Here is a 12,471-nt window from a genome sequence, read left to right on the forward strand (position 1 = left end):
CCATGTAAACTACATCAACTGCACTACCCTCATCTACACACCTGGTCACATGCTCAAAAAATTCAATCAATTTTGTTAGGCATGACCGCCCTCTGACAAAGCCATGCTGACTATTCCTAATCAAATTTTGCCTCTCCAAGTGGAGATAGATTCTCCCCTTCAGATTTTTCTCCAATAGTTTCCCTACCACTGACGTGAGACTCACTGGTCTATAGTTCCCTGGCTTATCTCTACACCCTTTCTTAAATAGTGGGACCACATTAGCTGTTCTTCAGTCGTCTGGCACCTCCCCGGTGGCCAAGGAGGAATTAATTGACTTAAGTTTCTTGTATACTGAAGAACCTGACAATTTTTAAAATTTTTGCACCATCTTTTTACATTAGACGAATCAATGAGAATAGATGGGTGTTAGTTAAGCACCATGGCATTTTAGTTAATTTTATATTTATTTATTTAGAGATACAGCACTGAAACAGGCCCTTCGGCCCACTGAGTCTGTGCCAACCAACAACCACCCATTTATACTATCCCTACACTACCCCCATATTTTCTACCACATCCCCACCATTCTCCTACCACCTACCTACACTAGGGGCAATTTACAATGGCCAATTTACCTATCAATCTGCAAGTCTTTTGGAGGTGGGAGGAAACCGGAGCACCCAGCAGAAACCCACGCAGACACAGGGAGAACCTGCAAACTCCGCACAGGCAATACCCAGAATCGAACCCAGGTCGCTGGAGCTGTGAGGCTGCGGTGCTAACCACTGCGCCACTATGCCGCTGTGCCGCAACAACCAAGCTTGGTTGATTGATTTATGATTGAAATGCATGGTTTACTTGATTGTGTTTTCTGAAGAGGTAACAGAGAGGGTGGCTGGGCCAGTGCATTTGCATATGGACTTTCAAAAAGTTTTGATGAAATACCAGATATTAGGCTTGTTAGTAAAATTGAAGTCCATGAAATACAAAGTGGCAGTAGCAATATGGATACAAAATTGACTAAGGGATAAAAAACAGATTTGCGGCGAATGGCTGTTTTTCAGACAGGAGGGAGGTAAATAGTGGAGTTCTCCAAGTATCATTAGTAGGATCACTGCTGTTTTGATATACATTAATGTCTTGGACTTGGGGATACAGGACATAATTTCAAAATTTGCACATGACACGAAATCTGGAAGTGTAGTAAACAGTGTAGACTTCGACAGGACAGACAGGTTAGTGGAATGGGCAGACACATGGCAGATAAAATTCAATGCAAAAAAGTGTGAGGGGATACATTTTGGTAGGAAAAATGAGGAGAAACAATACATGCTAAAGGCAACAATTTTAATGGGACTGTCAGAACAGAGAGACCAGGGATGTTTGAGCTCGAATCTGAAGGTGGCAGGACAGGTGAACAGATCAGTTGATAAAGCAAATAGAATCCTGAGCTTTATAAATAGAGGCACTGAGTTCAAAAGCCAGAGTTATGCTAAACTTATGTAACAGAATAGTTCGGCCCCAGATGGAGTATTGTGTCTGATTCTGGGTACCACACTTTAGGAAGGATGTGAAGGATTTGGAGAGGGTACAGAAGAGATTACTAGAATGTTTCCAGGGATGAGGGATTACAGTTATGTGGATAAACTGGAGAAGGTTGGAGCAGAGAAGGCTAAGAGAAGATTTGATAGAGGTGTTTAGATAGAGTACATAATGAAAAACTGTTCCCAATGGCTGAAGGGTCAATAATCAGAGGGCACAGATAAAAGGTGATTGGCTAGGAGTGGTTCAGATTTGAAATGCGCTGCTTGATACGGTGCTGGACACAGTTTCGATAGTAGCTTTCAAAAGGTAACCGGATACATACTTGAAGGAGAAAAAAACTGCAGGGATATGGGGAAAGAGCCGGGGCGTGAAATGGCACAGACTCAATGTGTCGAATGGCCTCCTTCTGTGTTGCACGATTATATGAATTAATAACTGTTCTATTGTTAAACATTGCTTAGACTTTCTCTCAACGAAATTGATCCGGACGAAACTGAAGAGCACAGCTGTCGATACTTTAATCTCCGATCCTGCTGTCTTCACTGTCCAGAGTGTCTGCAGCCACGGCGTGCGGTAAGTCCATTGAGGTGAAGAAGGAGCAGCGGGACCCTAGGGAAGTCTTGAGAAAAGGTGCCCGAACACCCAAAAATCCACAAACGGCTCCCCAGCCACAACTTCAAAGCGCCCGCGGGAGATGGCTTGGAGAGCATCTGCAGCACACTGTCGGCAATGAGGTATGCCTTTATATAAACCACATCAAAAAACCCTTAATGAATATAATCACCTTTGTAAGTCTGCCAAAAGATGCATCACCTCCCGAAGGACGTGGATGAGCTTTCCGGACGTCGATGGTGGGCACTGAGGAAATGGCTTATGACCTGCACCTGCTTTCCCCCCCACTCCCCCACTCCGTCCCCTTCCCTGCTCCACCCTCTCAGCTCATCCCCTCACAACCCCGTCCCAGCCACCCCCCCCCCATCGCACCATCTTCCCCCTCGCACCCTCCTCCCCTCCCCCTCGCATCCCCTCCTCCCACTGGCATCATCCTACACCTGTGTAGGGGCCCTAACAACCCCACTGCCTTGTGGGTGTCTCGGGAGAGACCAAGGCTAAGGGAGTAAACCCTAACAGATAATCCGGAGCGGAACCCCGTAGGCGGTCATGTGTCACCTTTGGCATGTTTTCGGCAGTTCCTGCAGCCATACCGGTGCCAAACTTCGTGCCCTGCACTCCTTTGGACCCCACCAGAAAGGCCGAGAGGGGGGTTTTGACGACTGGGCAACTCTCCACCTCCATAAATTCGCCCAGGCATGCGCCATGGAGAGGTCACTCCATAGTTGCCTCACAGCGACTAAAACAACACGGAAGGCAGCAGTTATGGGTTATAAGTCCAGATAAATTGGCGTAGAAACTGGGCGCCACGGGTTGCCTTTGTCAGTGGGAAAGGTCATTGCACCTCACTGGACAGCTGCCGCCTGCCTCAAACCGGGCAGCTCCCGGTCAATAAGGTTCTGTCCCGCCACAGTCGACCTGCTTCAATGGGTGCTTGGAGCTCAGGGTCATTGCCCGAAAGGTGGACTGATACACCGCACCAAACAACACGAAAAAAGGAAAGAAGGTACCAGCCCTTCGCTTTGCAAGCTGGAACATCAGAACTATGTGTCCTGGCCTGTCGGAAGACCTTACACAAATCAACGATTCTCGGAAGACCGCCATCATTAACAACGAGCTCAGTAGGCTCAATGTAGACATTGCAGCACTTCAGGAGACTCGCCTCCCCGCGAGTGGATCTCTAGCAGAGCAAGACTACAACTTCTTCTGGCAGGGCAGGGATCCTGAAGAACCAAGACAGCATGGAGTGGGCTTTGCCATCAGAAACTCCTTGCTCAGCATGATAGAGCCTCCCTCATATGGCTCGGAACACATACTGTCCATCCGACTGCTCACCGCCTCTGGTCCAGTACACCTACTCAGCATCTGTGCTCCAACACTCTGCTCTCCACCTGAAGCTAAAGATCAGTTCTACGAGGAACTCCATATCATCAGCAGCATCCCCAACACTGAACACCTATTCCTGCTGGGGGAATTTAATGCCAGGGTTGGGGCCAACCATGACTCATGGCCCTCCTGCCTTGGGCGCTATGGCGTTGGAAGGATGAATGAGAACGGGCAGAGACTGCTTGAGTTGTGTACCTATCATAACCTCTGCATCACCAACTCGTTCTTTCGCACTAAACCCTGTCATCAGGTTTCATGGAGGCACCCAAGATCGGGTCGTTGGCACCAGCTAGACCTCATTGTCACAAGGCGAGCCGCCTTAAACAGTGTTCAAATCACACGCAGCTTCCACAGTGCGGACTGTGACACCGACCACTCCCTGGTGTGCAGCAAGGTTCGACTCAGACCAAAGAAGTTGCATCATTCCAAGCAGAAAGGCCACCCGCGCATCAACACGAGCAGAATTTCTCACCCACAGCTGTTACAAAAATTTCTAAATAAACTTGTAACAGCCCTTCAAAACACTCCCACAGGGGATGCTAAGACCAAGTGGGCCCACATCAGAGATGCCATCTATGAGTCAGCTTTGACCACCTACGGCAAAAGTGCGAAGAGAAATGCAGACTGGTTTCAATCTCATAATGAAGAGCTGGAACCTGTCATAGCCGCTAAGCGCATTGCACTGTTGAACTACAAGAAAGCCCCCAGCGATTTAACATCCGCAGCACTTAAAGCAGTCAGAAGCGCTGCACAAAGAACAGCCAGGCGCTGCGCAAACGACTACTGGCAACACCTATGCAGTCATATTCAGCTGGCCTCAGACACCGGAAACATCAGAGGAATGTATGATGGCATTAAGAGAGCTCTTGGGCCAACCATCAAGAAGATCGCCCCCCTCAAATCTAAATCAGGGAACATAATCACTGACCAACGCAAACAAATGGACCGCTGGGTTGAGCACTACCTAGAACTGTACTTCAGGGAGAATGTTGTCACTGAGACTGCCCTCAATGCAGCCCAGCCTCTACCAGTCATGGATGAGCTGGACATACAGCCAACAAAATCGGAACTCAGTGATGCCATTGATTCTCTAGCCAGCGGAAAAGCCCCTGGGAAGGACAGAATTACCCCTGAAATAATCAAGAGTGCCAAGCCTGCTATACTCTCAGCACTACATGAACTGCTATGCCTGTGCTGGGACGAGGGAGCAGTACCACAGGACATGCGCGATGCCAATATTATCACCCTCTATAAAAACAAAGGTGACTGCGGTGACTGCAACAACGACCGTGGAATCTCCCTGCTCAGCATAGTGGGGAAAGTCTTTGCTCGAGTCGCTCTAAACAGGCTCCAGAAGCTGGCCGAGCGCGTCTACCCTGAGGCACAGTGTGGCTTTCGTGCAGAGAGATCGACCGTTGACATGCTGTTCTCCCTTCGTCAGATACAGGAGAAATGCCGTGAACAACAGATGCCCCTCTACGTTGCTTTCATTGATCTCACCAAAGCCTTTGACCTCGTCAGCAGACGTGGTCTCTTCAGACTACTAGAAAAGATTGGATGCCCACCAAAGCTACTAAGTATCATCACCTCATTCCATGACAATATGAAAGGCACAATTCAACATGGTGGCTCCTCTTCAGAGCCCTTTCCTATCCTGAGTGGCGTGAAACAGGGCTGTGTTCTCGCACCCACACTTTTTGGGAATTTCTTCTCCCTGCTGCTTTCACATGCGTTCAAGTCCTCTGAAGAAGGAATTTTTCTCCACACAAGATCAGGGGGCAGGTTGTTCAACCTTGCCCGTCTAAGAGCGAAGTCCAAAGTACGGAAAGTCCTCATCAGGGAACTCCTCTTTGCTGACGATGCTGCTTTAACATCTCACACTGAAGAGTGCCTGCAGAGTCTCATCGACAGGTTTGCGGCTGCCTGCAATGAATTTGGCCTAACCATCAGCTTCAAGAAAACGAACATCATGGGGCAGGACGTCAGAAATGCTCCATCCATCAATATTGGCGACCACGCTCTGGAAGTGGTTCAAGAGTTCACATACCTAGGCTCAACTATCACCAGTAACCTGTCTCTAGATGCAGAAATCAACAAGCACATGGGTAAGGCTTCCACTGCTATGTCCAGACTGGCCAAGAGAGTGTGGGAAAATGGCGCACTGACACGGAACACAAAAGTCCGAGTGTATCAGGCCTGTGTCCTCAGTACCTTGCTCTATGGCAGCGAGGCCTGGACAACGTATGTCAGCCAAGACCGACGTCTCAATTCATTCCATCTTTTCTGCCTCCGGAGAATACTTGGCATCAGGTGGCAGGACCGTATCTCCAACACAGAAGTCCTCGAGGCGGCCAACATCCCCAGCTTATACACACTACTGAGTCAGCGGCGCTTGAGATGGCTTGGCCATGTGTGCCGCATGGAAGATGGCAGGATCCCCAAAGACACATTGTACAGCGAGCTCGCCACTGGTATCAGACCCGCCGGCCGTCCATGTCTCCGCTTTAAAGACGTCTGCAAACGCGACATGAAATCCTGTGACATTGATCACAAGTCGTGGGAGTCAGTTGCCAGCGTTCGCCAGAGCTGGCGGGCAGCCATAAAGACGGGGCTGAAGTGTGGCGAGTCGAAGAGACTTAGTAGTCGGCAGGAAAAAAGACAGAGGCGCAAGGGGAGAGCCAACTGTGTAACAGCCCCGACAAACAAATTTCTCTGCAGCACCTGTGGAAGAGCCTGTCACTCTAGAATTGGCCTTTATAGCCACTCCAGGCGCTGCTTCACAAACCACTGACCACCTCCAGGCGCTTATCCATTGTCTCTCGAGATAAGGAGGCCAAAGAGAGAGAGAGACTTTTATAATAGTCATTTCATTTTATAAAGGGTTCTTGAACAGTAAAATGCTGTAGATTCAGGATGGCCTAAGTGAAAGGGTAATAAATGTGAAGGTATGGAGCATCATCTAAATGATGTGATTAACACTAGCTCTTTCCTTTATTAGTAGAATACAAGAAATGAAGTTATTATACAATCATGGAAATTCACAAATTAGTATTTGACATGGAATTGCATTAGAATGCGATGCATCCAAAAACAAATCAAAAATTCAAAGCACTTTCTTTTTCACTCCTCCCCACTGAAGGCAGTGACTCTTGCTGTAAATGGCTCCATGTGTACTAGTCACCCTCCAGGACCTTGCCCATTAGACTATTGTTCCTGGGTTTGCACCTAGATGGAAAACGTGGGTAAATCAGTTGTTGATGGCAGGGTGCTCTGCGGCCTAATCCGATTCTGTCCTCACCCAAAGTCCACAAACGAACAGCTTCCAGCAAAGATCAAAGTGGGAACCCTGGTTACTTTATCTCCTCTCCAAGGGCACCAAGGTCAACTGTAGAACTTGTCCACCATTCTAGTTGAGATCTACTGACAGCATGGATTGGGAAGTGACTGTCATCTGTACGATTCAGCTACATACTGGTTTGGATCTTCCTCTGCAATGCAATTTTACACAATGGTATTTGTGTAAAGGTAATGGTGCATATCAGGCAGATTCACCCACTTGGGATTTATTTTAAATACCACTGCAAAAACATTGTTTAAATTTTCCTATAGTTTTTCCTTTTGTTTTTCTATTTTTGCACCCACTGGGTTTTCTCCTTTTCTTCCAATTCTATTTTTTACAACTAGCTTGCATTTTCAATACGCTGCTTTTTCTCATTTGCCTCCTTTCTTTCTCACCAATTAATTCACTTTTCAGTTTGTTCCTGACTTAGAAACCTATTTACATCTTTAAAGTCAATGTCATCAAACATGATCTCTGATTTCCTTCATCCTCTGTATTTGACTAATGATATAGAAAAGGGAAAATCTCTGAAGAACATATCACGGAAATTCAGTTTTGAATAAACTTGAACTTCACTGATGTTGGATATGAAGAATTAACATATGACACGAGCCTTGGTTGGAACTTGTCCCACATTAATCACATCACAAGGAATTTTCAGTGATGCAAAGATAACTACACAAAGGGCGGGGGTCAAATGTGGCCCCGACTCCACAATGTGTGGGGAAGTCACCTGAATTGGTCAATTAGTGGCCAGAAGGTACCCTCGCCATCCAATTATCGACCGCAGGCGGGCTGTTGAAACTGGACAACCAATAGGAAGCTTTCCAGCTCAGAAGCAGCTGCTTTAGGTTGAGAGAGGGTGCCTTGAGGTGCAACTCAGCAACTCTTAAATTAAAAAATGGCCACAGCTGCTGGCCATCATCATCGTGGAGAGGTGGCCTCACAGCCTGCCTGGAGCTCTGGCCCCTCAGTTGCTGCCAGGAGATCACCCCATCCAGGCAGCTGGCATGTTCACCATGCCGCGAGGGGCCTGCAGGCAGACTGGAAAATTCCAGTCGGCCTCTGACAATTGCAGGTGCATTGCCCTTTCGACCCCAATCCCATTTCCGGGAAAATGGCCTGGGGGGTGGGATGGTGCTGGCAAACTCATGCCAGCCAATGGCGCGAACGTTTGCACCCACCCGCCCCTGTACTCACCCCCAGACGCAAGTGAAAAGTCTGCCCCAAATCATTCAGAATTGTAATTAAGTGAATATAATTAGTTTTTCTCACTTTACTCTTATTTCAGTTCAGAAGTGACTAATAAGATACAGTGTAAACAAGTAACATTACCCTGTCAGTGACATTTGTGAATGTCAGAACTTAGCTGGTAGCTCAGTGGGTAGCATTCTCATCTGTGAGTCAGAAGGTCGTGGGTTCAAGTCCCATTTCAGAGGCTTGAGCACACAAAGTCTAGCCTGGCACTTTAGCGCAATACAGAGAGAGTGCTGCACTGTTAGCAGTGTCATTTTCCCGATGAGATGTTAAACAAAGTCTGCCCCCTCAGATGGATGTAAAAGACCAATTTTGAAGAAAAGCAGTGGCATTCTCCAGTGTCCTGGCCAATATTTATCCCTCAACATCACCAGAACAGATTATCTGGTTATCATATTGCTGTTTGTGGGAGCTTACTGTGCCCAAATCAGACACCGCATTTCCGATATGACAACTGTGACTACACTTTAAAAGTACTTCATTGGCTGTAAATTACTCTGGGATGTCTGTTTTGAAACCTGCCATAGAAATGCAAGTCCTTAAGTGTGAGGATTCAATTTTTGCAGCAAAATACTGGTCAAAAGCCATCTACTAATGAAATTTGGTGATGCAGTGAGACAATTTCCAATGCCAAGTACCTTGCAATGTTTGGGTGCAGAATTGCACCATTCATTTGCAGGGCTGGTGAATTCTCAAACTTGGGGCTGAATTTGTGGTGCTGACGGGGCTCCTGGTGCCAGGCTGAAAAAGCCTTACCAAGCCCCCGCCATGGCGCGATTGTATGTTGTTCCGGCACTTAAGTACTAAGCATCAGGATCTCCGTCCCTTTAAAGCTGGGGATCCTGCCTTCAAGAGCTGCCGGCCAATCACAGGGCTGCAGTTCAGCAGTATCGGCAGTACCAATGGGAGCGGTGGCCACTGCCGGTACTGCAGAGGCCTTGGACTCTAGCCCAACACTGGAGCCTGGACCTCAGGTTGGTGAGACGGGGTCACTGGGGCCAGTCTGGAAGGCCTGGCAAGGGGGTTGGGAGGTTGGAGGGCAGGGCGAGGGTGTTCAGGAAGGTGGAGTTTTTCCCAGTGGGGGCCCTCTATGGCGACAGATTGCCCACGGAGGAGGGATGCACCTTCCCCCCCCCGCGCCCCCACCAAACCTACATGGAAGACACCTCGTATTACTTGGTGACCTCCCCGTGAGGCAGAGCCAGCCCCCACCACTGGTTAAATCCCAGCAGTGGTAGAAAGAGACCCTTAAGTAGTCATTAGTAGGCTACTTAAGGGCCTCAATTGGTCTCTGGGCAGGAAGGCCTACGTCGGCCTATCCTGCCCCTGACAAAATTGCTGGCGACAGACCCTCCACTGCCCCCTCCCCCCCCAACTTGCTTCTGACCTTGTCTCGGTGGCGCTGAGGAGTCCATAAAGTCCTGCCCTCGGTCTCTTAGTCAAAGGGAGGCACTGAGTTGATGTACCGTCCATCCAAAAAGGAGGAAGATGAATCACCCTAGCAACGTGTCATGCACCTCCTCTTAAGCGCATCCTTCCGAACAATAACTGAATAACATATGATATACACCGAGCTAACAAAAATTCATTTCATTTCCAAATTGTGGATCGTGCTGTGTGTATGTTGCTGCAATGTTTGCCTACATATCAACAGTCAATGCATTTCAATGTAATTCATTTCTATACAATGCATTTTGAGAAGTTTCTGACAGAGGAAGTGGCACTATTTTTCATTTTAGTATGCTTGGACTTTGAGGGATATGAAGAATCACGATATTAAATTTAGCCATGGCCATTACTTACAGAGAGTAATCTCAAAATTCCAGACAACATTTGGGGTGAGGACAGGATCGGGCTTGGCTGTGATGCCTCCCATGGTAGACTAGCCTGCCAGCACTGTCTATTGTCAGAGGACTGCTGAAGTCCATTGAACCGTATCCCGGCAAGACTCAGCACCTTCAGGAGAGGAAGGGAGAAAATTGGAAAATAATTTTAAAAATCTATTCAAAGCGCACTGCAGCAGTTGCTAAGAGTGTTAGAATCTTTTCTGCATTTAAAACACAGCATACTTTCTACTCTCTTAAATTAGTGTACAGTTATCCATTTTTATATTTAATATTTTTGTTCAAATGTTTGCTGCTAACTTCATAAGAAATGAATTCAGAAAATTCTTTACACATTTTTTTAACCTCGGGATGGTTTAAAAAATCTATTTTGATTTGTCACAAAATGTTTTAAAAAACCTTCAATAGTTTTTACCACAATTATTTGCCTATCAGCATTTCTCTACCTTGCCCAGAGGCCTTATCAGGGAGCATCAGATGCCTATTCAAATACAGGGAGCAGCGCAGCCATCTATTCCTGACCTCAATATACATGTGATCTACAGCAGCATTCAATAGTTAATAATCGGTGGTGGGGGGTGCAGTGGGGTGCTGGGGGTGGAATGAGGGAGAGAATTACTGGCTTATTTTAGATTATCCTACTTGCCATGGCCAATTATAAGACCTAACTGACACTCCAACCAAGGTGAACCAACATGGCATAACTCAGAATGAAAGCTGGGATCTTTTGATCAGTGTGACTTAGTCTCAACACTTAATTCATCAACTAAGCCACTGGAGGAACTTCCAGTTATCTTGTAAGTTCAATCTTCCCGAACCACAAACCAGTCTTTGGCCAATAAGGGGGCTATGAATCTACATTGAGACCTTCAAAACCACTTTACAGGTGTATGAAAGAAGTCTGCAGTAATTTCCCCCATTTGAACCATGTTAATCAGCACTCTGCTTCCTCATATTCTTTTCAACAATTTGTACAGAATGAATGTAAATACTGCATGGTGAGTTCTTTTCATGCTTGAAAGTTACTGATTTGAAAGCAAAGAAAAATGTTTTTGCATCTTATTTAATAAGTTTCTTATCGGATAATTCTGAATGGTAGTAGAAATTATCTATGCTCCTTATTATAGGTGTATCTCTTCAATGAAGCTTTTACAGGGCTAGCGAGAAAGGAGGAGCATGAGCGGGAGAGAGAAAAGGGAGAGCAAGAGAAAAGGGAGAAAACAGAGAGAAAAATAAAGATGCATCTATGCAGCATTTTATCAAGCTCCTCAGTAGAGTCTCAAAGTGCTTAACAAATTACTCTGAAACAAAGTTATTGTCAATATATCTGCAAACTCGGCAGCATTTCTGAACATACGAAGATCCCACAAATAATGTGATGAACGAACAGTTAATATATTTTTAGTGGCGTTCTTTGAGGAAGGAATGTTGAAGACTCTGGGAAATTCCATGCCATTGGATTTTCATTCTCATATCTTCATAAATTTAAGCTTTCATCTACACTGCTTACAATGCTACTTAACTTTGTATCATTGGCAAATTTGGATATATGGCTTTCTATTCCATCACCTAAGTCATTAATAAATACGGTGAATAGTTGAGGGCCCAACACAGATCCTTGTGGGACATCACTAGTTACATGCTGCCAATTACAGGACCTGCTCATTATCCCTACTTTGTTTCCTGCCGCCCAGCCAATTTCCTAACCAGGCCAATAATTTGCCCTAAATTCCACAAGTTTCAACCTTAGTTAACTATTTCTTATAAGGAACTTTAGCAAATGCCTTCTGGAAGTCCATATAAATAACATCCGAAGACATTCCCCAGTCCACTTCTTCAAAAATTTCAATCAGCTTCATCAGCACTTTTACAAATCTATGCTGGCTCTCTCTCATCAACTGAAAATTTTTAAGGTGTTCAGTCACCCTATCCTTAATTATAGACTCTAACATTTCCCGACAACAGATGTTAGGCAAACTGGTTTATAATTCCCTCGTTTCCCTCTGTCATCTTTCTTAAATTACGGAGTGACAGGCACAATTTTCCAATCTAAAAGATATTATAGTGCTTTTCTTTTATATTGGATCCTCCTGCATGTACATCCCAATACTCCAATCACTTTCAATGTCGCCTCTCAGAACTGGTAGTGTCCTTTATAGAAACTCATACACTATAACTACTAGGTTGCTTTCCCACTCAACAAACTGTAGTTCAAAACCCAGCATGGTATATACACATGCATTGCATTAGACCTACCCACATGCATGACACTACACCTATGCACATTAAATGCCATCTGCTAGACCAGAGTCCATTCCCAGATGAGTTTTTATTACAATCGATGATAATTTCATGGTGCCATTACTGAGAATATCTTTCAATTCCAGATTTTTATTAATTGAATTTAAATTCCACAAGCTGCCATGGTGGAATTTGAACCCAAGTCCCCAGGGCATTAGCCTGAACCTCTAGATTACTAGCTCAGAGACATTACCACTACACCAA

At 45.9% G+C, this 12,471-nt stretch overlaps 1 protein-coding gene across 2 annotated transcripts in view; it reads right to left on the reverse strand.

Annotated features, from left to right (window-relative positions):
- Nucleotides 1-12,471, reverse strand: part of si:dkey-91m11.5 (PH_BCR_vertebrate and RhoGAP_Bcr domain-containing protein) — a 632,155-nt gene that overhangs the window by 113,722 nt on the left and 505,962 nt on the right. The window contains exon 17 of one of the 2 annotated variants that reach the window (XM_068055460.1): nt 9,926-10,078. The exons of the other annotated variant lie outside the window; for it this stretch is intronic. Within the exon in view, the coding sequence (XP_067911561.1) occupies nt 9,926-10,078 (153 nt within the window). The remainder of the gene's footprint in view (nt 1-9,925; nt 10,079-12,471) is intronic. 2 annotated transcript variants of the gene reach the window in all.

Source organism: Heterodontus francisci, chromosome 23 (genome assembly GCF_036365525.1).
Source record: "Heterodontus francisci isolate sHetFra1 chromosome 23, sHetFra1.hap1, whole genome shotgun sequence".
Classification (NCBI taxonomy): domain Eukaryota; kingdom Metazoa; phylum Chordata; class Chondrichthyes; order Heterodontiformes; family Heterodontidae; genus Heterodontus; species Heterodontus francisci.